Raw genomic sequence first — 21407 nt, 5'->3', positions numbered from 1 at the left:
AGAGTTCCAGCGTCCTGGGCTGGGTCTGGCGGCCCTCCCCCAGGGTTCCCGGGGCCGCCCCCAGTCACGTGACCGGTGGGGCCGGCAGGTAACTCGCCCGGAGAGGGCGGGGGCCGGTAGCCGCCCCGCCCCGTGGGGCGCCGCGGGCGGGTCTCAGCGGCGCCCACTGCGCCAGCCTGGCCGCAGGTGCCGCCCCCGACACACTGTGTCCCGCCCAAGCTGATCTGCGTCTGTCTGTCTGTGCGTGCGTGCGCCTCGTCGGTCCGCGTGTGTCTGGGCGAGCGCCCCCTTCCTCTGCGGCCATGACTCCGCCGCCGCCCCCGCCCCCAGGCCCGGACCCCGGGGCAGACTCCACCACGGACCCATGCCCAGAGCCTGGATCACTGGTCGTCCTGTTCGGAGCCACAGCCGGTGCGCTGGGGCCAGACCTGGGCTCCGACGAGACTGACTTAATCCTTCTAGTATGGCAAGTGGTGGAGCCGCAAAGCCGCCAGGTAGGGTGGAGAGGAGACGGCGGGGGTCCCGGGGGACCTGCAGGGCCCGAGGGGCGCCGCAGCTGATCGGTTTCCCCCGCCGCTCGCAGGTGGGGACGCTGCACAAGTCGCTGGTTCGCGCCGAGGCAGCAGCGCTGAGTCCACAGTGCCGGGAGGCAAGCGGCCTGAGCGCCGACAGCCTGGCGCAGGCCGAGCCGCTGGACAAGGTGCTGCAGCAGGTGAGCGCCGGGGCCGGGGTGGGTGGCGGCACGGCCGGGCTTCGGGGACATTTCTGGGTGGGAGAGGCGGCAGGAGGCGAAGGCCTGGCGCGCCACCACCAACTGGCCGGGGCGGTAGGACGGGGTCTTGTTTGAAACTTCGAGCGATTCCTGCGTGTGCTGGCCATTCCCGGGGTGCCTTAGTGTCCAACCTTTACAGAGCTCCACTCCTACTTAGGGGTGGGGATGCAGGCTGCGGGATCCATCCTGAGTTCCCGGCCTGCGTAGGGAGCAAGGCTGAGACGCCGCTGGGAACCTACCAGGTCATGTCTCCCAGAGCAGCAGCCGGAAGCGGGACGGTCACGCCGCCCAGATTTGGCCATAGGTCATCGGTCCTTGCCGCCTGCGTCCCCGGCCCGCCTGGGAGCCGCTGAAGCGGGGGCGTAGGGCGGTGTCTGCCCCAGAGGCAGACGCCGCCAGGTGTAAGCTGCTAGTCTAGGCCTGTCCTGGCCGGCCAGCCCGGCGTGGGCGCTGTCCAAACCTCGCCTGGGGGCTACCTGCCTGCTGAGTGCAAAGGCCTGGGGGGACTCCCGTGCCTGGCTGAAGTGCGAGGCAGTCTCCACTGCTATTTTCTTATCCTTATCTGCTATTTTCTTATTCTTATCTTCACTACCGTGCTCACCCTGTGCCTGACTCTTCTCCAGTGTAATGAGTGCAAATCCTTCTCATGCACAAATTCGTTCATCTTCCAACAACTCTGGTGGTTCCTGATGAGGAAACACAAAGATGCTGAATCTGAGTCCTGTTCAGAAGGGCTCCTAGCCCGGCCCCGCCTTGGGGAGTTTGCTGAAGAGCTGAGTTGCCCTTGCTCTGCCAGCCTGAGGTTGTAAAGTGTCACAGAATTGGTAGGGGTGGGAGTAGGGGGTTCCTGTGTCTGTGATTAGTGCTTATACGTCTTATTCAGTGGGAATGGATGCTGGGGGAGGGGCTGGGCAGCCTCAGGAGTGCCACCCACTCTATGAACAAACAGCTCGGTGCCAGCCGGTCGATAGAGTGTGGGTCAAAGCTCATGCTGCCCCTGGTGTCCGAGTGTGGAGCTCTGTCCTTGGAGTTTCTCTGCCCCTCGGTTGGTTGGTTGGACCTAGAGGCGGGGCTGCCATTGACCATGAGCCTTCCAGGCTTCAGGCAGGCCTGGGCCTCCCCCACCTGTCTGAGGGTGGTGCCTGGTCAGGGACAGGTTTAACCTGCTTTGCCCCGCCCCTTCCCACCTGCTTGTCCCACTCGACCAGGTGTTTGCTCTGGCCCCACTCCAGGCTCCTGGAGTGTGTGTGATGGGGGCTTGGGTTATGTGTGACTGCCCTCATTTGGCCTGGAGGAGTTGACAGTGGACTGCGACGATGGGGGTGGGGTTGGGGGGGATGGGACACAGGGTCAGACCCAGCGGGCGTGGCCTCCTCCTCCCCAGGTAAGGTGGGGCTGAACATCTGGCTGAACCAGCTTTGCAGCCTGCTGCCTTCCTCCTCCTACCCGCCCCTTCCTGCCTGCCCAGCTGTGAGTCTGTTTCTGTCTCTCCCCATTCCTATCCCCAGTTCTCCCAGCTGGTGAGCAGGGATGTGGCTCTGCTGGGCGGGGGCCCCTACGTGCTCTGCACTGATGGGCAGCAGCTGTTGCGACAGGTTCTGCACCCTGAGGCCTCTAGGAAGGTATGCCACTGAGGGCACAACAGGGGATAGGGCTTCCAGGACCCCTGGTGTCATGGGGGTGGGCAGGGCACCTCAGTTCCCCCATTGATTCTCACTCGTGTGTGCTCCCAGAACCTAGTGCTCCCTGACGCCTTCTTCTCCTACTACGACCTCCGCAGAGAGTTCAACATGCAGCACCCAAGCACGAGCCCTGCCAAGGACCTCACTGTGGCCACCATGGCACAGGGTATCTGTGACCCAGCAGCATTGGGCGGAGGGGTGGCTTCAGGCTACGCGTGTCTGAGTATGTGCATGCTGGTGGGTGGGTTATATCAACACATGCAAATTTGCATTACCTGCTGAGTCCTGGAGTGTAGCCCCCGTGTCTTTGTACTAGGTTATGTTTGTAATGTGGGCATATGTCTACATATGTTTGGGCTGGGGACCTGTAAGTACACACATGAACTAGGCCAAAACAAACATGTATGGCGGGCTTCTGCATGTGTCTGCAGAGGGGGACTTGAGCCCAGGTGTGAACAAAATTAGCGCTCATGCTGGGTACCCCAGGGCCTCTCATGCTGGGATTTCTTCATTGTCACTTATCTGCCTATATAGACTTGGGACTGGAGACAGATGCCACAGAGGATGACTTTGGGGTCTGGGAAGTGAAGACAATGGTAGCTGTCATTCTCCACCTGCTCAAAGAGCCTAGCAGTAAGATTCCCCTTACTGCCTGTCACCTGTTCTTGGGATGGGGTGAATGTCTGGCAATTACTTCCTCAAAGTCCTCCTCTCCAACTGTGATCTTCTCTAAGAGACTGCAAGATGGAAGCCCCTTTGTCACCTCCTCCTCTCCCTCAACTGTCCTCTTTTTGCAGAGCTTGGTGGGGAGAAACCCCCGCCATCAGACCCTGCTGATGCCCATGCCGTCTCCTCTCACTAGGTCCATTATTTTTGAAGCCCGAGGTGATCAAGCAGAAATACGAGACGGGTCCTTGGTGAGTGCGGGAGCAAGGGCGGGGGTGAAAACAGCTGGACAGCTCTGACCCTGTGCTCTGGCCCCACAGCAGCAAGGCTGATGTGGTGGACAGTGAGACTGTGGTACGGGCCCGTGGGTTGCCCTGGCAGTCATCAGACCAGGACGTGGCTCGCTTCTTCAAAGGGCTCAACATTGCCAGGTGAGTGTGGCAGGAAGGGGGGGGGGGTCCAAGAAGATGGGCCTAACTAGGAGGCACTAACAGCACTGGCTCCACAGGGGTGGTGTAGCGCTCTGCCTCAATGCCCAGGGTCGCAGAAATGGTGAGGCCCTCATCCGCTTTGTGGACAGCGAGCAGCGGGACCTAGCGCTGCAGAGACACAAGCACCACATGGGCGTCCGCTATATTGAGGTGGGGCTTTGGGCTGGGAGTGGAGCAGGGCAAAGCCGAGCCAGACCTGAGACCCACGGGCTGTTCCCTCTGTACCCACAGGTATATAAAGCCACAGGGGAGGAGTTTGTAAAGATCGCAGGGGGTGAGTGTGCCCCCAGCAGAGCCTGGCTCCCCGGGTTCTTGACCCATCTCCCACTTCCCCACTGGCCCTTGCCTCTCTGCTCCCCTGTGTGGGTGGGTGTTCGGAAGAGCAGGGGTGAAGTCAGCAGGTGACTCCCATGTCCTCCACCCAGGTACATCACTGGAGGTGGCTCGTTTCCTGTCACGGGAAGACCAAGTGATCCTGCGGCTGCGGGGACTGCCCTTCTCTGCTGGGCCAACGGACGTGCTAGGCTTCCTGGGGCCAGAGTGCCCAGTGACCGGAGGTGCTGATGGGCTGCTCTTTGTGCGCCACCCTGATGGCCGGCCAACTGGTGATGCCTTTGCCCTCTTTGCCTGTGAGGAGCTGGCACAGGCTGCGCTACGCAGGCACAAGGGCATGCTGGGTAAGCGATACATTGAACTCTTCCGGAGCACTGCAGCCGAGGTGCAGCAGGTGAGCACCCAGGGCTCCGCACCCAGCATGTACTGATTCTCCAGGGTGGCCCTTTGGTCCTCTGTACCTCTGCTCCACTTGGCATGACCAGCCTGTTGCTGCCTTCCTTACTAGGTCCTCAACCGCTATGCATCCAGTCCACTTCTTCCCACACTGACTGCCCCACTGCTGCCCATCCCCTTCCCACTGGCAGCAGGGACCGGGAGGGACTGTGTACGCCTTCGAGGCCTGCCCTACACAGCCACCATTGAAGACATCTTGGGCTTTCTGGGGGAGGCAGCGGCAGACATCCGGCCCCACGGTGTGCACATGGTACTCAACCAGCAGGTGAGGCTGCTTCTGATTGGGGGACACACATAGTTAGGAAGCAGTGTGTGTTAGGGGTAAGGTACTCTTGCAAACGACAAAACTGCTCAGAAATGTGTGCACAGGGCCGGCCGTCAGGTGATGCCTTCATCCAGATGACGTCAGCAGAGCGCGCCCTAGCTGCTGCTCATCGTTGCCATAAGAAGATGATGAAGGAACGCTACGTCGAGGTGGTCCCCTGCTCCACAGAGGAGATGAGTCGTGTGCTGATAGGGGGCACCTTGGGCCGCAGTGGCATGTCCCCTCCGCCCTGCAAGCTGCCCTGTGAGTGCCCCAGGGACTGGGGAAGGAGGAGGCCTATGGGGGTCAGGCTGTTATAAGCCCCTACTTTCTATAGAGGGGACTCCTTTCTAGCTGCCCAACCCAGGGCATTGCTGGGCTCTGTGCAGATGCACTTTCTACTTCTGTCTCTAGGCCTCTCGCCACCCACCTATGCCACCTTCCAGGCCACCCCAACCCTCATTCCCACTGAGACAGCAGCTCTGTACCCCTCTTCAGCACTGCTTTCAGCTGCAAGGGTGCCTGCTGCCCCCAGCCCTGTTGCCTACTATCCAGGGCCAGCCACTCAACTCTACATGAACTACACAGCCTACTACCCAAGGTACCTTGCCACTAAGAGAACTCCATAGTCCTCCCTGTCCTAGTTTTGGGGAGAGCCATAATCCCCGTTCTGGGCCAGATACCCAAGGTCTATTGGAGATTGGGCTTTATCCTGAGATGAGAGTTACAGGTGTGAGGTAGTTAATGCCATCTACGAAACAGATTGGAGATGACTCTGTAGAGGCAGGGTCTTAGGGAGGAGGAAGAACTAAACTAAGCACAAGGCAAAGGCGAGGGAGGAGGGAGGCAGGTCTTGGTCTAGGCCACAGGTGAAATCCACTACTAAACCCATTTCTCTCACCCTAGCCCCCCCGTCTCCCCTACCACTGTGGGCTACCTCACTACACCCCCTGCTGCCCTGGCCTCTGCTCCCACCTCAGTGTTATCCCAGCCAGGAGCCCTGGTCCGCATGCAGGGTGTCCCATACACAGCTGGTATGAAGGATCTGCTCAGCGTCTTCCAGGCCTACCAGGTGAGATTATGTGGCTAGAGGGCTTGAGGGCTTGGCTGAGCCTAGAGCTCTCTGCCTAAAATTTGTGTCCCTTCTGCAGTTAGCCCCTGATGACTACAGCAGTCTGATTCCTGTTGGTGACCCTCCTCGCACTGTGTTACAAGCCCCCAAGGAGTGGGTGTGTTTGTAAGTGAAGAAGCCAGGAGGTAAGAGCTAGCTGATGTCCTCAGCCAAGATGCCTCTCCTACGTCCAGAGGATGAGTGCCCTCGACCTGGTAGCTTCTTTCTAGCTTGTCAAAGTTCTCTGAAGGCACCTAGAGGATCCCAAGGCCCAGCTCCATCCTCTACTTATTCCTCTGCCTGTTTACCCCAAAGATGATGGCTGGACCCTGCCTGCAGGGCTAGGGGTGGAATGGGGCTAACCTGCTCCTGATGGCCTGAGCTGCGCCTCTTGAGTGGCACCTAGAGAGCCCTTTGGTCTGTCCTGGCTGTGGCTCAAGCCCACAGATATTGTGGGGCTGCCAGGTCCACAGCAGGCTTGCTTTTTTTTTTTTTTTTTAAATGTAAGCTCTGGTACCTTCAATGTATGACTCCTGGGAGAATCAAGGGTCCATCTGAGCCTCTGAGTAAAGGTCCTAATGTTCTACCTCCCCCTGTAACTCTGGGTAGGGTAGGAGGCAGGCCAGCCTCCACTCTCAGGATACCTGGACCTCAGAGACCATGTTGTGCCAGGTGGTCCCACCAAAGGATGCTAGACCTCCTCTAGCACAAGGAATATTAGATGGCAAAACTGGCAAGCGATTTTGATGGACTATGCTGCAGTATCCTCAGAGGACACTAGGGGGCAGGAGGACCCCACACAAAAACTCAGGCTTGAATTTTAAAGGGGACTTTCTACCAACTTTTCATGCACACCTTGGGCGGGCCAGTTGTTCTGAACCCAGAAGACACTGTGGAATGTCCTTTGCACCCATTAAAGGGTGAAGAACTGAAGCCTCGAGAGGAATCTGGAATTCTATCCTCTCCGTAAAAGTTCCTGACCAAATGGACTTTTTAAAAACTGCGGTATCCTTAGCTTTGCCCCCAGAGTGAGGGGGATCTACACCAACCCCAGGTGTGGAGGAAAACTCAGACAGATTAAGGAGACTGTTGATCTGTCACCATTTATTATTTCAGCACTATTAACTGTGGAGCCTAAACTGCTGGCTCTTCTTCCCTTTGTATTAATATTTGTGTAAGGAGCACTGCACTCCTATAAAAGGTTTTGAAATACAAAATGTACAAGAAAACACAATCCCAAATGCTGTAAACATAACTGAGAACCAGTTCCTTTACTAAACATCCATTTTATAAAATACAGGGTTTCAATTGAGCCCATGTGAGCCTTAAAGATCTGTTCTGATCAAAAATAGGGCTTCACAGCCAGGCCCAGCAGAGGTCTGGTGATAGTGGCTGGCCCAGGGTACGGTGGTTTGCAACCCAGGCAGCAGCACCACGCATGAACCCGAAGACATCTGTTCCTTTTAAAGCTGTTTTCAGCCATGTTTCTCTGTGCATCTCCAGTAAGCAGAAGGCTGCTCATTCTATTCCTCAACCCAAGATCTAGCACGGGTTGCAAAAGGAAGGGGTGCATGTTGCTACTAGAAATCATTTGCATAGTACAATGGATGTGTGCTTTAATACCACTTGTTGCACAAAAAAGTAAGTCTTTATCTACAAAGCCAAAAAATATTGACTCTTACACCAAAGCTTTTACAAAGCTGATATAAAACTGCTTACATAGTATACAAAGCTCTATTTTAAAATTTAACTTTTATTTTAAATAGGAAAGCATTTCTAGTGCTACAGGCATCAAGGTATTTAAAAGGCATCAAAATTTGGTGCATAGCAACTCTGGATCATCGAGGCTTTTATTATGGAGGGCAGCAAAACCACCCCCAAAGGGTCTTGCAAAGGGGAGCTCTTGCAGAACCCCATGTGAGGCAGCTACACCAGGGGCAAAAGGGTAGAGGCAAGTCTGGCCATGTCTCTGGAACTTCACCTGAGAGGCCAACTTACTGTCCCTCCAAAGGAAGCTATGAACTTCCAACCACAGGCCCTGAAACAAATCTTATTACCTACATTCTGTGACACAAAACACACTTTCAAACTAAATTTGAAAACACCCATCTCCAAGAGGGATCAGAGTGATTTGCTGAAGGACAGATGTTTTTAGGGAAGAAATCCAAAACATGGTTGGTTTTTTTCTTAAAGACCATACTTGTCATCATGGGTCAACAGCTCCTACCCCACTGACAACAAGTGGTGGGCAATGGGCTACTCCCCTTGCCCAGGTCTCAACTGGCCTCAGTAGAGTGAGTCTTGGTATCTAGGGCCCGTAATGGAATAACAGCATCAAGCCTTCAATCAGCCTAGTGTACTGTCTCACAAATAGGCACTCAAAAAATCTGCTTCCTGAATAAATGAGAGTACATTATTTCATTTGAAAACATAATACAAACTTCAGGGGCTTTGAGATAGGCCCAGGAAGTAACAAGTCTCATTGAGGGAGGAGTATGGACAGGCTTTTTAAAAAGCACCCAACTTGGGCATCTCCTTTGGTACACAGCAGGCTGGAGCTTCTGCTGGCCCATGCCTTGGATGCCAGTCTCACCAGTAGCAGCACCAAGGTGTCTTTGGTGTGGAGGGTCAGGTCATCGTTTTTGGATGTGCTCGAAGCCTTTTGGAGAAAAGGCTGGTTTTTAGGTCATACAGATAGGAAAACGTAGGCCAGAATCAGTTCAGGCTGTAAACAGAGTTGGGGATACACCTCCCGTGTGAATTTTTTTTTTTTTTTTTTTTTGAGACAGAGTCTTGCTTTGTTGCCCAGGCTAGAGTGAGTGCCATGGTGTCAGCCTAGCTCACAGCAACCTCAAACTCCTGGGCTCAAGTGATCCTACTGCCTTCAGCCTCCCAAGTAGCTGGGACTACAGGCATGCACCACCATGCCCGGCTAATTTTTTTTCTATATATGTTAGCTGGCCAATTAATTTCTTTCTATTTATAGTATAGACTGGGTCTCTCGCTCTTGCTCAGGCTGGTTTCGAACTCCTGACCTTGAGCAATCCGCCCACCTTCGCCTCCCAAAGAGCTAGGATTACAGGCCTGAGCCACCGGTGCCCAGCCTGAATTTTTTTTTTTTTTTTTGAGACAGTCTCACTCTGTCCGGGCTAGAGTGCTGTGGCATCAGCCTAGCTCACAGCAACCTCAAACTCCTGGGCTCAAGTGATCCTCCTGCCTCAGCCTCCTGAGTAGCTGGGACTACAGACATGCACTACCATGCCCAGCTAATTTTTTTTCTATGTATTTTTAGTTGGCCAATTAATTTCTTTCTATTTTTAGTAGAGACAGGGTCTCGCTTTTGCTCAGGCTGGTTTCGAACTCCTGACTTTGAGTGATCCACCCACCTCGGCCTCCCAGAGTGCTAAGATTATAGGCGTGAGCCACCATGCCCAGTCACCAGTGTGAATCTTAAAACCTTCCCATCTGGAGTCCTGCATTTTCTCTGCCTGTCCTGATGCTCAACTGTGTTTAGCTCCTGACATAGCCTGGCCTGTATGTAGAGAAGAGTTAGAACTGCAAAGCTGTCTAAACCAACAGGAGACTGTGGCTTCAAAGGTTACAGAATACCCAAAGACAGATGCTCCTGTTTGGAAATGGTTCTGGGACCAGAGGATGCAAAAAAGGAAGAGCACACCACAGGCTACTAATTTTTAGGATGGCAGGAAATGAAAGTGACCAAGCTAAAACCCCACCTTTCAATGTCACCTTACATGTATCATCTTACTCAAGGTCCTGAGGGAAAAAAGCAGTTTCAACATGGAGCTAGTATGGAGAGATTGCAGGAAGATTACCTAGAAAGTTACAAAAGGCTATGCTCTGGAATGTCTTTTTATATTCCAACACTTCAACGATGGAATGGTCTCTTCTCATTTTATCTAACAATAGTTTGCTTTTATAAAGAGGTATGGGCTACATTTGGCTTTATTTCCTATGAATCTATGAAAGTCTTCAGGACACATGCTGAGTTTCTGAGGCATAGGTGTGGGCTTGGGGTAATTTTTTTCTCTTTTTTTTTGTTTTTGTTTGCCTCTGGAAGGTTTTATCAAAAGTTCCTATTTTTAAAATATCATCAAAACTAAAGGGCCCTTCAAATGACCTCAAAGCAGTATAAATCACCAATCCTAGCTAAGTAACCAGGTCACCTGCAAAAGCAGCACCTCTGAAATGGACAGCCTGCTGCATTCACTCTCAAAGCACCCATCATATAAAAGTATCCTATTTAAATATAAAAAGCAAAGCTCATTTTCCCAAGCTCAAACAGCCTATGCTGTTCCTGTTCTTTTACAAAATCTACCCAAGGCCTGAGGTGGAGGAATGCTCCTTTCCCCACAATGGCAAGTCCAACTTCTGATGCCAGTCCTGAAGGCTGCAGAGCTGGAAACTCAAGGTCCAGGGAGAGAAACACACTGAGAAGTTGGTGGTAGAAACAAGGTTGTAGTGAGCACTGTTAGAGCCCGACGGATCTTCCTAAATCCAGGGATTCGGGATCCGGGAGGGGAGCCTGTCTGCTCACCCCTGTTCCTTGGGAAACAGAAATCTGGGACATATCTCTCCCAATTATCTCATTCACTGAAAAACAAGAAATGGGAGAGTGATTAGTGACCTCTGAGTGACTAACCATACAATGCTCAACACTGAGCTCTACCTCAGCCATTTCCCTTCTCATGACTTTCTATAAAGGTAAAGGCAGCTCCTGAAGCCTGCTCCCCAACTGAGTAGCATGAGAGATGGAAACATCATTCCACAAGCTGCTCCAGATCCTTCTTTCTCTCCCTTTCAGTTCAATCTGGGTTGCGAAGGAGGGTGGCTGAGAGAATAGGAAACATTCTTGCTCTTGATCTAAAGGCCCATGCTCTAGAACAGAGTACTTTCAAAGAAGGGTCCATCTTAATCTAACTTTTCTTTAGTTTGCATCCCTTTTGGGAAATTTTTCTGATTCCTGCAGTGCCACCCCTCATGTAAAGTGAATGAAAATAAATGCTTTGGTCAGAGTAAACCACTGAAATTTGGCTAATGTTGTTATTCTATCCTAATAAAAACATCCTTTATGATGTAGGGGCATTTCTGTTGCTTGTGATCCTGTTTGACTGCAGGCTCTTGCTTTTTTGTTAGTTTCTGTGATAGGCCAAGTACCTCAGGGAGCACAGTGCTCTGTGAGGTCCATTTCAAAGAATTTCTACCTTACGGAACTAAGAAGGGAACATCCCAAATCCCCCAGATAAGAACTTTTAGTTTTCCCAACAGTTCATTCCCTACTAATTCCACTACAAAGATTCCCTAGTAATTCCACTCCTACACATATATACAAGAGAAGTGAAAACATATATCCACATGAAAACTTGGACTCAAATGTTCACAGCAGCATTATTCATAACAGCTGAAGTGGAAATAACCCAAATGTCTACCAAGTGATGAATGGATAAACAAAATGTGGTCTCTATCCATACAATGGAATATTCAGTCTTGAAATGCAGTGAAGTTCTAATACATGCTACCACATGGATGAGCCTTGAAAACAATATGCTAAGTCAAAGAAACCAGACACAAAAGGTCATATATTGTACGATTTCACTTGTATGAAATGTCCAGAACAGGCCAATCCATAGAGAAAATAGATTACTAGTTGTAGGGGGGGAGAAAGAGGGAGTGATTACTAGTAGGTATGGAGTTTCTTTCTAGAGTAATCAAAATGGAGTTCTAATATTAGACAGTGGTAGTAGTTACACAACTCTGACTATACTAAACCCACTGAATTATATACTTTCAAGGGTGAATTTTAGGGTATGTGAGTTATATCTCAATACAGCTGTCAAACAAAAATAGACCAAGACAAAAAAATTCTATACTTAGAATGTGATGTGATCATAGAGCAAAAAGACATTAGCAATCATTTAAAAAATTTTCAAGTATTAACATCTAATCTTTTTATAGTTTACATAGATAAGAAAAGAAATTCTTCAAACTCATGTACTCATATGGTTATAAAGAGAAGGGAATTAACATTTATTCATCCCACAAATATTTGCTGAGTATCTATAGATTAGACTTTACAACTGAAATTAAAATCTTATTTCAATCAACACTTTTTATGTTTTGTTTTGAGAGGCAGAGTCTCACTCTGTTGCCTAGGCTAGAGTGCCATGGTGTCAGCCTAGCTCACGGCAACCTCAAACTCCTGGGTGCAAGTGATCGTCCTGCCTCAGCCTCCCAAGTAGCTGGGACTATAGGGATCCACCACCACACTGGTTTAGTTTTTTGTTTCTATTTTTAGTTGGCCAGCTAATTTTTTCTATTTTTAGTATAGATGGCGTCTCACTCTTGCTCAGGCTGATCTGGAACTCCTGCCCTTAAGTGATCCTCCCATCTCAGCCTCCCAGGGTGCTAGGATTCCAGGGGTGAGCCACCAAGCCCAGTCCAAAACACTTTAATATAACTATTATCCTACTTTACAGATGAGTTAATTGAAGCTTGACAGGTCACAGAATTTGCCTTCAGGTCACATGTTTAGTAATAAATAGTAGACTAGGCCTCAAAATACCTATCATATTCATAGAGAGGGAGAGAAATAATTTAGACAAGGAAAATGCAAAGTACTTGGGCAAAATGTGGTGATCCTAGGGTAAGAGGAGCAAGTATGGTGATGGTGAAGAGGAGCAGAGAGAAAAAGAATGGTGCTGGCTGGGTGCGGTGGCTCATGCCTGTAATCCTAGCACTCTGGGAGGCCGAGACGGGCAGATTGCTTGAGATCAGGAGTTTGAAACCAGCCTGAGCAAGAGTGAAACCCCGTCTCTACCATAAATAAAAAGAAATTAATTGGCCGACTAATATATATAGAAAAAATTAGCCAGGCATGGTGGCACATGCCTGTAGTCCCAGCTACTCGGGAGGCTGAGGCAGGAGGATTGCTTGAGCCCAGGAGTTTGAGGTTGCTGTTAGCTAGGCTGATGCCACAGCACTCACTCTAGCCTGAGCAACAAAGCAAGACTCTGTCTCAAAAAAAAAAAATAAATAAAAAAGAATGGTGCTGTCACTGTTGGAAATAAACTGAGAAGTTTAGAGAAGGAAGGTGGTAGGCTAGGTCTGGAATTGGAATTAGAAAGTACAATACCCAAATGGAAAAATCAGTAGGCAAGAGGCTGTAGTGAAGGGTCAGAGTAAGAAGAGATTTACACATATTCACATTCTCACTAGAGACCTGGAAGCATGGAAGAAGTTTTGTACTGAAGGAGTTAGTTCCATTGAAAAGCAGAGGCTGAAAATAATGAGTTTTCATTTTTTTAAATTGGGGATTGCATTGTGCTCAGACAAGGAGGACAGACCTGGGAAAGCAAATATTTTTTTTCTTTCTATTTATAGTAGAGACGGGGCCTCGCTCTTGCTCAGGTTGGTTTCGAACTCCTGAGCTCAAATGATCCGCCCGCCTCAGCCTCCCAGAGAGCTAGGATTACAGGCATGAGCCACTGCGCCCGGCTTCAAGTCATCTTTTCCTATCACTTATCCCTTCCACAGGTGGAATCATCAGAGATGTTTTGGGATGCTATGAAACATACCTTTTTCAATTTTTATTTCATTGTTCAAGTTTTAAAACTTTAAGCTGATTAAAAATGGTGCTTTATCATCAAAACCCATGATATGTTGTTTTTTTGTGTCTTTATAAGGAGTCAACACTTAGATTTTCCTGAGGATAAGGGTCCATTATCCAGCACTATCCATCCACTTACCAAGTACTTATATAAGGATGAAAACATCATTTTCTGAAGCAGGCAGGTGGTACTCTTTATAACAAAAGCTGGATAATGTTGTGTTATTCCTGCTCCTACCACATCAAAGCTCTGCTGTTCTTTTCACGTGGTATGCCTAATCTCACTTAGCCAAAGCAACCTGGAAGGTCCCTAGCTGAATACACTCAAATATACATTAAACTACAGGATTCACTTACTTGTAATTTACCAACAGTCAGTAGATTTAAGTTCCAATAACTGAACTCCTGACCTTGAACTTGTCTGTTTTGTTCTCCACTGAATCTTCAGTGCTTGTACATATTGAGTACTAAATAAAATTACTTGGCAATTGAATCTCTAATACAATTTGGGGACTTAGAACAATGACAACAAAAATCATGCTCAAGTAATCACTACAGGTGAGCAAGTCAGAACTGCAACAAAGCCCTTTCACAAAAACTTGAGCCCAGTGTTAATTAATGCAAGTCCTCTGCTTTCTTTGCTCCCCTCACAGTTCCCCCAGGTTGAAGGCTCTGGGTTCCAGCTCCTACCTCTAGGTTCCTGACAGATGTTTCTGCTGACACTGGCCCAAACGTAGGTGTCAACTGAAGCAAGTCAAAATTATTACTGGTAAACAAATCTACGATGTAATGTAAACATAAAATCAACAGCAAACTTGATAAACACAATACTCAAGTTATTTCTTTAAAAAAAGTACTAATGCTTGCAATTTCATTTTTTACTTTTTTTTTTTTTTGAGACAGAGTCTCCCTTTGTTGCCCAAGCTAGAGTGAGTGCCGTGGCGTCAAACTTCCTGGGCTCAAGCAATCCTACTGCCTTAGCCTCCCAAGTAGCTGGGACTACAGGCATATGCCACCATGCCTGGCTAATTTTTTCTATATATATTAGTTGGCCAATTAATTTCTTTCTATTTATAGTAGAGATGGGGTCTCGCTCTTGCTCAGGCTGGTTTCGAACTCCTGACCTCGAGCAATCCACCCGCCTCGGCCTCCCAAAGTGCTAGGATTACAGGCGTGAGCCACCGCGCCCGGCCTTCATTTTTTACTTTTTGAATGTAGATATGCATGAATTTATTGATTTATTTAAACTCTAGTCCATTAAATATTTGAGGTGGCTTTTTCTTTTTTTTAACCAATTTAAGATACTACAAAGAGTTGTTTATGGCCCTAATGTACAATTTTATCATTTTCTTCCCTTTAAAGAGTAAAGTAAATTAAAAATCTAGAGCAACAGCCCTCAACTCCAGTGCTACCAGGTTATGTAGGTCACAGCATCTGGCCTACTTTTGGAAGCCACCATCCTCAACTCCCACTACCACAATACCTGAATTTGCCCGTGCCACCACAACAAAAATAGAGTCAGAGCCATCAGCAATATTTGCTTCAAGAAAAAACTTTCCTATCCAATAGATGTTCAAATTAGCAGCCCACTGGAATGCTATTTCTACACACAAGAATGAGTAGCAATAGGTCTCTTATTTAGAATTATTTTCCATGCTTAAGGATTCAAAGTTAGAGCCGACAAGGTATGGTATGAAATCTCACAAACAGGTGGAGAGGGGCAGGGTAACCAAGGGCACTGCCTCTTTGGAGAAGGCAGACTCAGACTGCCACATACACAAAAGGCCAAAGGGAAGTTGGTCCAAGAGTTGTGGATTATTAAGTTGATTAACACTGTCTCCCCCCCAAAACCACACTTGACTAGCAAAAAACAAAACAAAAGGCCAAAGGGTCTAACTAGCAATTTTGTAAGGAATTTTGGGGTATAAGAGATTCCATTTATGTTATTTCCTCTTGAAGCTGCAATGAACATTCCCCAAAGTTCAGTTGAGTTTACCTTTTCTTTCTTTTCCTACATCTCAAGATTAAAGGTATAATTCATTTTCTGGGTAAATAATTATTTTATGGAGATGTTATTTTCGTTTTTTTTTTTTTTTTTTTTTTTTTTGAGACAAAGTCTCGCTTTATTGCCCAGGCTAAAGTAAGTGCCGTGGCATCAACCTAGCTCACAGCAACCTCAAACTCCTGGGCTCAAGTGATCCTTCTGCCTCAGCCTCCCGATTAGCTGGGACTACAGGCATGTGCCACCATGCCCGGCTAATTTTTTCTATAAATATTAGTTGGCCAATTAATTTCTTTCTATTTATATAGAGACGGGGTCTTGCTCTTGCTCAGGCTGGTCTCGAACTCCTGACCTTGAGCAATCTGCCCGCCTTGGCCTCCCAGAGTGCTAGGATTACAGGCGTGAGCCACCGTGCACCGCGCCCGGCCTGTTATTTTCTATAAAATGAAAGTTACATGTAAGTGCATCCATTTCCTAAATTTTACTTGAAATGAAAAAATAAGAGAAATTTGCAAGTAAAGGGAAATAAATGATTTTAAATGGATGAGAAATCTAGGATCACTTTATAGTTTATTACCCTGAAGCAGTTTTGCTGAAATTTAAGGTTATTCAATAAGTCATAAGAACACTATCTAAATTGGCATGCCCTAAATAATTTGCATTTATAAAAATCTGATTAATCTTCCTTCTTGAGCCAAAAATGAAATAAGTTCCTGAAAATTTGGAAGGTATCCATGGTAGGCTACTAATTGTCTCAACTCATTCTTTTTTAGTAATTGAGGTTTAGCTAGTCATATGGACACCTAGCTACGGACTATACTTCCCAGCTTCCCTCTTGTAGCTAGACATGGCCATGTAATTCATTTTCTCCAATGAAATGTAAGCAAAAGTGATGTGCATATCTTCCTCATCATTTGCTTGGCTTCTCTCTTGCCCTCCTACCCCTACTCCTTGCTTTGGGCTAAAACTTAGTCAAAGTGGTATCTCTGCTTTGGCAAAAACCTAAGGAGAAGGGGAAACAGCAAGTTGAAAGGAATCCTGATCTTTGAATTACCATGGGGCATGAAAGAAACTTCCAGTGTGGTTAAGCCACTGCATTGGGATCTCCATTAAATTAACTTATTAATAATATTAATTAACAAAAATAAAACTCACCATCATAATGGTAATACAGAGAGAATGTTTAAGTATTTTAAGCAAGGATCAAAATAACTAGCTTGGCCTTTCTCATGCTAGGTTTTTAACTAACTTAAATTTCACTCTGGACTCTAGACAGCTTCCAACCACTGGAGAGATTGAAAATACATACACAGGCAAGCAGAGTGGCTCATGGCTATAGTCTCACCTACTCAGGAGGCTGAGGTAGGGAGGCTCACTTGAGCCCAGGAGTTTAAGGCTGCAGTGAGCTATGATAGTGCTACTGTACTTCTGCCTGAGCAACAGAGTGAGACCCTCACTCTAAAAAGTGAAAATTAAAAGAATATATATGTATAATGCTCAGATGATATCCTTCACATTTAACATTTAACACACATTTAACATTTAGCTTCACATTTAACATTAGCTCTAATATTAAACATTTAACATTAGCTCTAATATTAAATACTAGTAAAGGAAAATTATTATATATAACACATTTAACATTTAACATTAGCTCTAATATTAAACACATTTAACATTAGCTCTAATATTAAATACTAGTAAAGGAAAATTATTATATATATTTTTCTACCACAACTGATTGAGGGGGAAAAACTCAGTCTTGTTAAGACTCCTATTTTTTTTTCTCCTGAGGAAGAGACTTGCTCTGTCAAACTGGGTAGAGTGCAGTGGCATCGTCATAGCTCACTGCAACCTTCTGGGCTCAAGCAATCTTCTTGCCTCAGCCTTCTGAGTAGCTGGGACTACTGGCGTGTGTCATGGTGCCCCGCTAATGTTTTTAGTAGAGATGGGGTCTCTTGCTCAGGCTGGTCTCCAACTCCTGAGTTCAAATAATCCTCCTGCCTCAGCCTCCCAGAGTGCTAGGATTACAGGCACGAGCTATTGCACCCTACCTCCTTTCTTTTTCGTGTGTGTTTGTTTCTTTAGAGACAGGGTCTTGCTCTGTCACCTAGGTTAGGTTGCAGTGGTGTGATCATAAAATACTGTAGCCTCCAACTCCTGGGTTTAAGCAATCCTCTTACCCCAGTCTCCTGAGTAGCTAGGACTATAGGCACATGCCACCATGTTCGGCTAAATTTTTTTTTGTAGCGATGGGGTCTCCCTATGTTGCCCAGACTGGTCTCAAACTCATGGGATCAAGTGATCATCCCACCTCGACCTCCCAAAGTGCTGGGATTATAGGTGTGAGCCACTGCACCTGACCAAGACTCCTTTCTTTTAAAGAAAGCTCTATTGTGTATGACGCTGTACTTAGTGTCACAGAGATCTTTCCTCTAGAAAAGTCTGTAACTCAAAACATTCTACAAAGACAAACATTAAATCTCCAGCTGAGTAAACAGTACACAGGTACTTGAAAGTATATTCAAGTATCAGCATGTACCCTTTTGTATCAGCAAAAACCGAAATGTGAAAAAATAAACACTTCTCAATTTGGGTTAAGATGTGGAACTCAGAAGCATTTCAGAATTATCAGAAGAATTCCTTTTCCCTGTTTTGTTTTCTCACTTTGTACATTTTTTTCTGAATAATCTTGTCCACTGCTGACTCCCAAATCAATTATTTCTAAAGGCCAAACCTGAGCTCTAGAGCCATAAATCCACACAACCCATTCTACCACCTGTGCTCTGGATCCTCTTTAAGACCTTGCTCCATCAGTCTTCTTCACACTCCAAATCTGTTTTAGTTTTTTAGAGACAGAGTCTTGCTCTGTCACCCTGGGTAGAGTGCAGTGGTGTCATGGTAGCTCACTGCAGCCTCTAACTCCTGAGCTCAAGCGATTCTCCTGCCTCAGCCTCCTGAGTAGCTGGGACTATAGGCACATGCTATGATGCCAGGCTAATTTTTCTATTTTTAGTAGAGATAGGGTCTTGCTCTTGCTCAGGCTAGTCGTGAACTCCTGAGCTCAAGCAATCCTCCCGCCTCAGCCTCCCAGAGTGCTAGGATTACAGATGTGAGCCACCGCTTCCAGCCCGCTCTCCATATCTTTAATCAGTCTCTATCTGCCCATCTCCCTTCTTAGACCCTTCTCATCAGCACTTAATATGGATAAGTCTTTCTATCTCAAAAAAGCAAGCAAGCAAACAAAAACATTAGAACCCATATTCTCTTTCATATCTTTCTATTATGATTTAGCACCTTAATTAAGGGAGTTATCTATACTACTCATTCTGTACTGCTCATATCTGATTCACTCAGCCACCCATTGAGCCCTTCACTCCACAGAAACACTTCTTTCTTACCAAGATCACTAATGACCAACCTGTTGCTTCACACATAGGAAGAACACTGGGCTAAACACTAGAAGAAATAAGCTTTAGTTTTGGTTTATTTGTGATGTGACTAGGGCAATTACCTCATCTTTCTACAAGCGATTTGCTTATCCACAACATGAAGAAATTATTTTAAATCTTTCTGGTTATAATTCTCCTAAGTTTTATATACACTCATGCAGAAATTAAGTCACTACTCCTCTCATGATTAGATGAGAATGATGAGAGACCAGGATAGGCCCAGCATCTAAGAGAAGTCAGGGTTTTTTTGTTTTTGTTTTTTGTTTTGAGACAGGGTCTCAATTGTTGTCTGCGCTAGAGTGCCCTGGCATCAGCCTAGCTCACAGCAACCTCAAACTCCTGGGCTCAAGCGATCCTCCTGCCTCAGCCTCCCAAGTAGCTGGGACTACAGGCATGCGCCACCATGCCTGGCTAATTTTTTATATATATGTTTTTAGTTGGCCAATTAATTTCTTTCTATTTGTAGTAGAGACGGGGTCTTGCTCTTGCTCAGGCTGGTTTTGAACTCCTGACCTTGAGCAATCCGCCCACCTCGGCCTCCCAGAGAGCTAGGATTACAGGCGTGAGCCACCGCGCCCGGCCGAAGCCAGGGTTTTGATGTCTTGTTTGATGGGTCACCAGGAAGCTTCAGAATCCTAAATATAAAAAATTGGGATAGTGAACAAGATTTCTAAGGCCCCTTCCAAATATAATTTTTTTTTTTTTAAGAGATGGGGTCTCATTCTGTTGCCCAGGATGGAGTGCAGTGATCATAGCTCATTATAACCTTGAACTCCTGGGCTCAAGTGATCCTCCTACCTCAGCCTCCTGAGTAGCTGGGACTACAAGTATCCATCACCGCCACTAATTTTTTATTTTTTGTACATATAGTCTCGCTGTGTTGCCCAGGCTGGTCTTGAACTCCTGGCTTCAAATGATCCACCCACCCTGGCCTCCCAAAGTGCTGGGATTACAGGTATGTGCCACTTAAATTCATTCTAAAATGAAATTCAAATGGAATTTGGGGAATTATGCTCTGTATGTTTATAATTTCTGTCACATACTTTCTTTTTTTTTTTTGCTAAAGGCATGTCTGTGGAACTGTCACATACTTTCTTAAGTGGCTTTGAGAGTCTTTGAAGAATGAAGCCGATGTGACAGTGAGGAGAGGCTTTGTCCCTGGTTGGCTAATGAGTCCAGAGACCTATAAAGCCTAGCCTTTCCCTCATAGACACTGGGTCCATTACTATAGTTTCCTTCCAAGTGGAGCCCCAGATGAACTACCAGGAGTGTAAAGAAGAGCCTACAGGTCAAGCAGGCCAAGGATAAATATTCTGGGTTACCTCTGAAAAATAGATAAAATTTCCTTCTTTACTTCTATTCCATACTGCCTCACATTAAACCTTAAGAGTACCTGATGACAAATGAGTAAGCTTATGCAACTGCTCAGCAATCAAATTTACTCATTACCGAAGCCACAGAATTCATATATATGGGACTTCTCTCTACTTTAGCTTAGTAAATCTAATTAAACTCTTGCCTTTCATTCAATCCCAGACTAAAATTATAAGCAAGGTCTGAGAGCCTAGTGTGGTTAGATTTAAAAAGGAGAGTCTTACAGTTGAAGAATAGCTCCAAAGATAATGGGTGGGCCTACCAAGAAGGTGCCCGTGCATAACCCCTCCTCTGTAGCACATGCAAATCCAGCCACTGCATGCAAATACCAGACTTGGGCACAAAAACAATGACACATTTCAATCAACACTCACCCTCTAGGTTCTCCAGAAAGGAGCTGGACATGAGAGCACACTGTGGTTAGGCCATTTCTCTGCTGAACCTGATGGCTGGTGTTCCAAGTCAGACATAAACTGGTCTGTGTCAAAGAAGACAACATCACTACCGAATGGAACATACCAGAGGGTGAACTTAATCTACTACAGTGCCCAGCCTGTTTTTTTCTATAATCAATAGGAATTTAATTCTCCTTTACTTCTCAATACTGCATAAGATGGCTCCCCACATTTTATTAGATAATATGAATACTGAGTCCAGATAATTTAGGTTATGGATGATTTTTTTTAATTAAAAGGGCAATAACTCTTCTGGAAAAAAAAAAGGGCAATAACTTTCAAAGAGTTACAATTATAGTTTTCAGGTATAAATTCAATTTTAAGTAAACTAGTTTTTATTAGATTAGATCCAATAGTAGTTTCCAAATAGTTGGCTATCGCTATATCAGAATTAACTGAACACCTAATAAAAATACAAACTCCTGGGCTCTTGATAAAAATATAAACTCTGAAGACCACAAGTCAAACTCTGTGAGGGTAGCAGCCCAGAAAATGATCTGTATAATCAAATCTAAGGGTCAAAGAGGAATATTTATTAAACTAAAGTTCACATCCATTATAAATTTATGAAATCAACTGAGCAACTTGAAACCAGTATTTTTAAAAAGAGAAGGAAATAGAACAAAATAAAAGACAGCAGGCTGCATTCTCTTTAAGAGGTTAAGAATTGGTTTGTGAGATTCCA

At 46.7% G+C, this 21407-nt stretch overlaps 2 protein-coding genes across 8 annotated transcripts in view; one reads left to right on the top strand and one right to left on the bottom strand.

Annotated features, from left to right (window-relative positions):
• Positions 1-59: 59 nt before the first annotated feature.
• On the top strand, positions 60-10862 carry ESRP2 (epithelial splicing regulatory protein 2). 3 transcript variants are annotated; one of them, XM_012742331.3, is made up of 15 exons: positions 60-494; positions 584-712; positions 2281-2394; positions 2506-2620; positions 2989-3087; positions 3317-3371; positions 3444-3551; positions 3629-3761; positions 3843-3885; positions 4037-4338; positions 4453-4665; positions 4770-4968; positions 5119-5305; positions 5611-5776; positions 5856-10862. In XM_012742331.3, the coding sequence occupies exons 1-15, from the start codon at positions 303-305 to the stop codon at positions 5943-5945; spliced, it is 2145 nt and encodes a 714-aa protein (XP_012597785.2). In that variant the 5' UTR covers positions 60-302; the 3' UTR covers positions 5946-10862. The 3 variants fall into 3 exon arrangements, with proteins under 3 accessions (XP_012597785.2, XP_075851853.1, XP_012597784.2); XM_075995738.1 differs by having other exon boundaries at positions 3441-3551; positions 5203-5305; XM_012742330.3 differs by having other exon boundaries at positions 3441-3551.
• The window catches only part of NFATC3 (nuclear factor of activated T cells 3), a 117678-nt gene continuing 103170 nt past the window's right edge, over positions 6900-21407 (bottom strand). For 3 of the 5 annotated variants that reach the window (XM_075995736.1, XM_012742320.3, XM_075995737.1), the window contains one exon: positions 6900-10426. In XM_075995736.1, coding sequence (XP_075851851.1) covers positions 10305-10426 — 122 coding nt within the window. In that variant the 3' untranslated portion in view covers positions 6900-10304. Of the gene's footprint in view, positions 10427-12836; positions 14219-20641; positions 20746-21407 lie in introns of those variants that run through there. The other 2 variants (XM_012742321.3, XM_012742329.3) reach the window with 2 other exon arrangements.

Source organism: Microcebus murinus, chromosome 20, assembly GCF_040939455.1.
Source record: "Microcebus murinus isolate Inina chromosome 20, M.murinus_Inina_mat1.0, whole genome shotgun sequence".
In the NCBI taxonomy this organism is placed as follows: domain Eukaryota; kingdom Metazoa; phylum Chordata; class Mammalia; order Primates; family Cheirogaleidae; genus Microcebus; species Microcebus murinus.
This window is presented reverse-complemented; position numbering and strand designations above follow the sequence as displayed.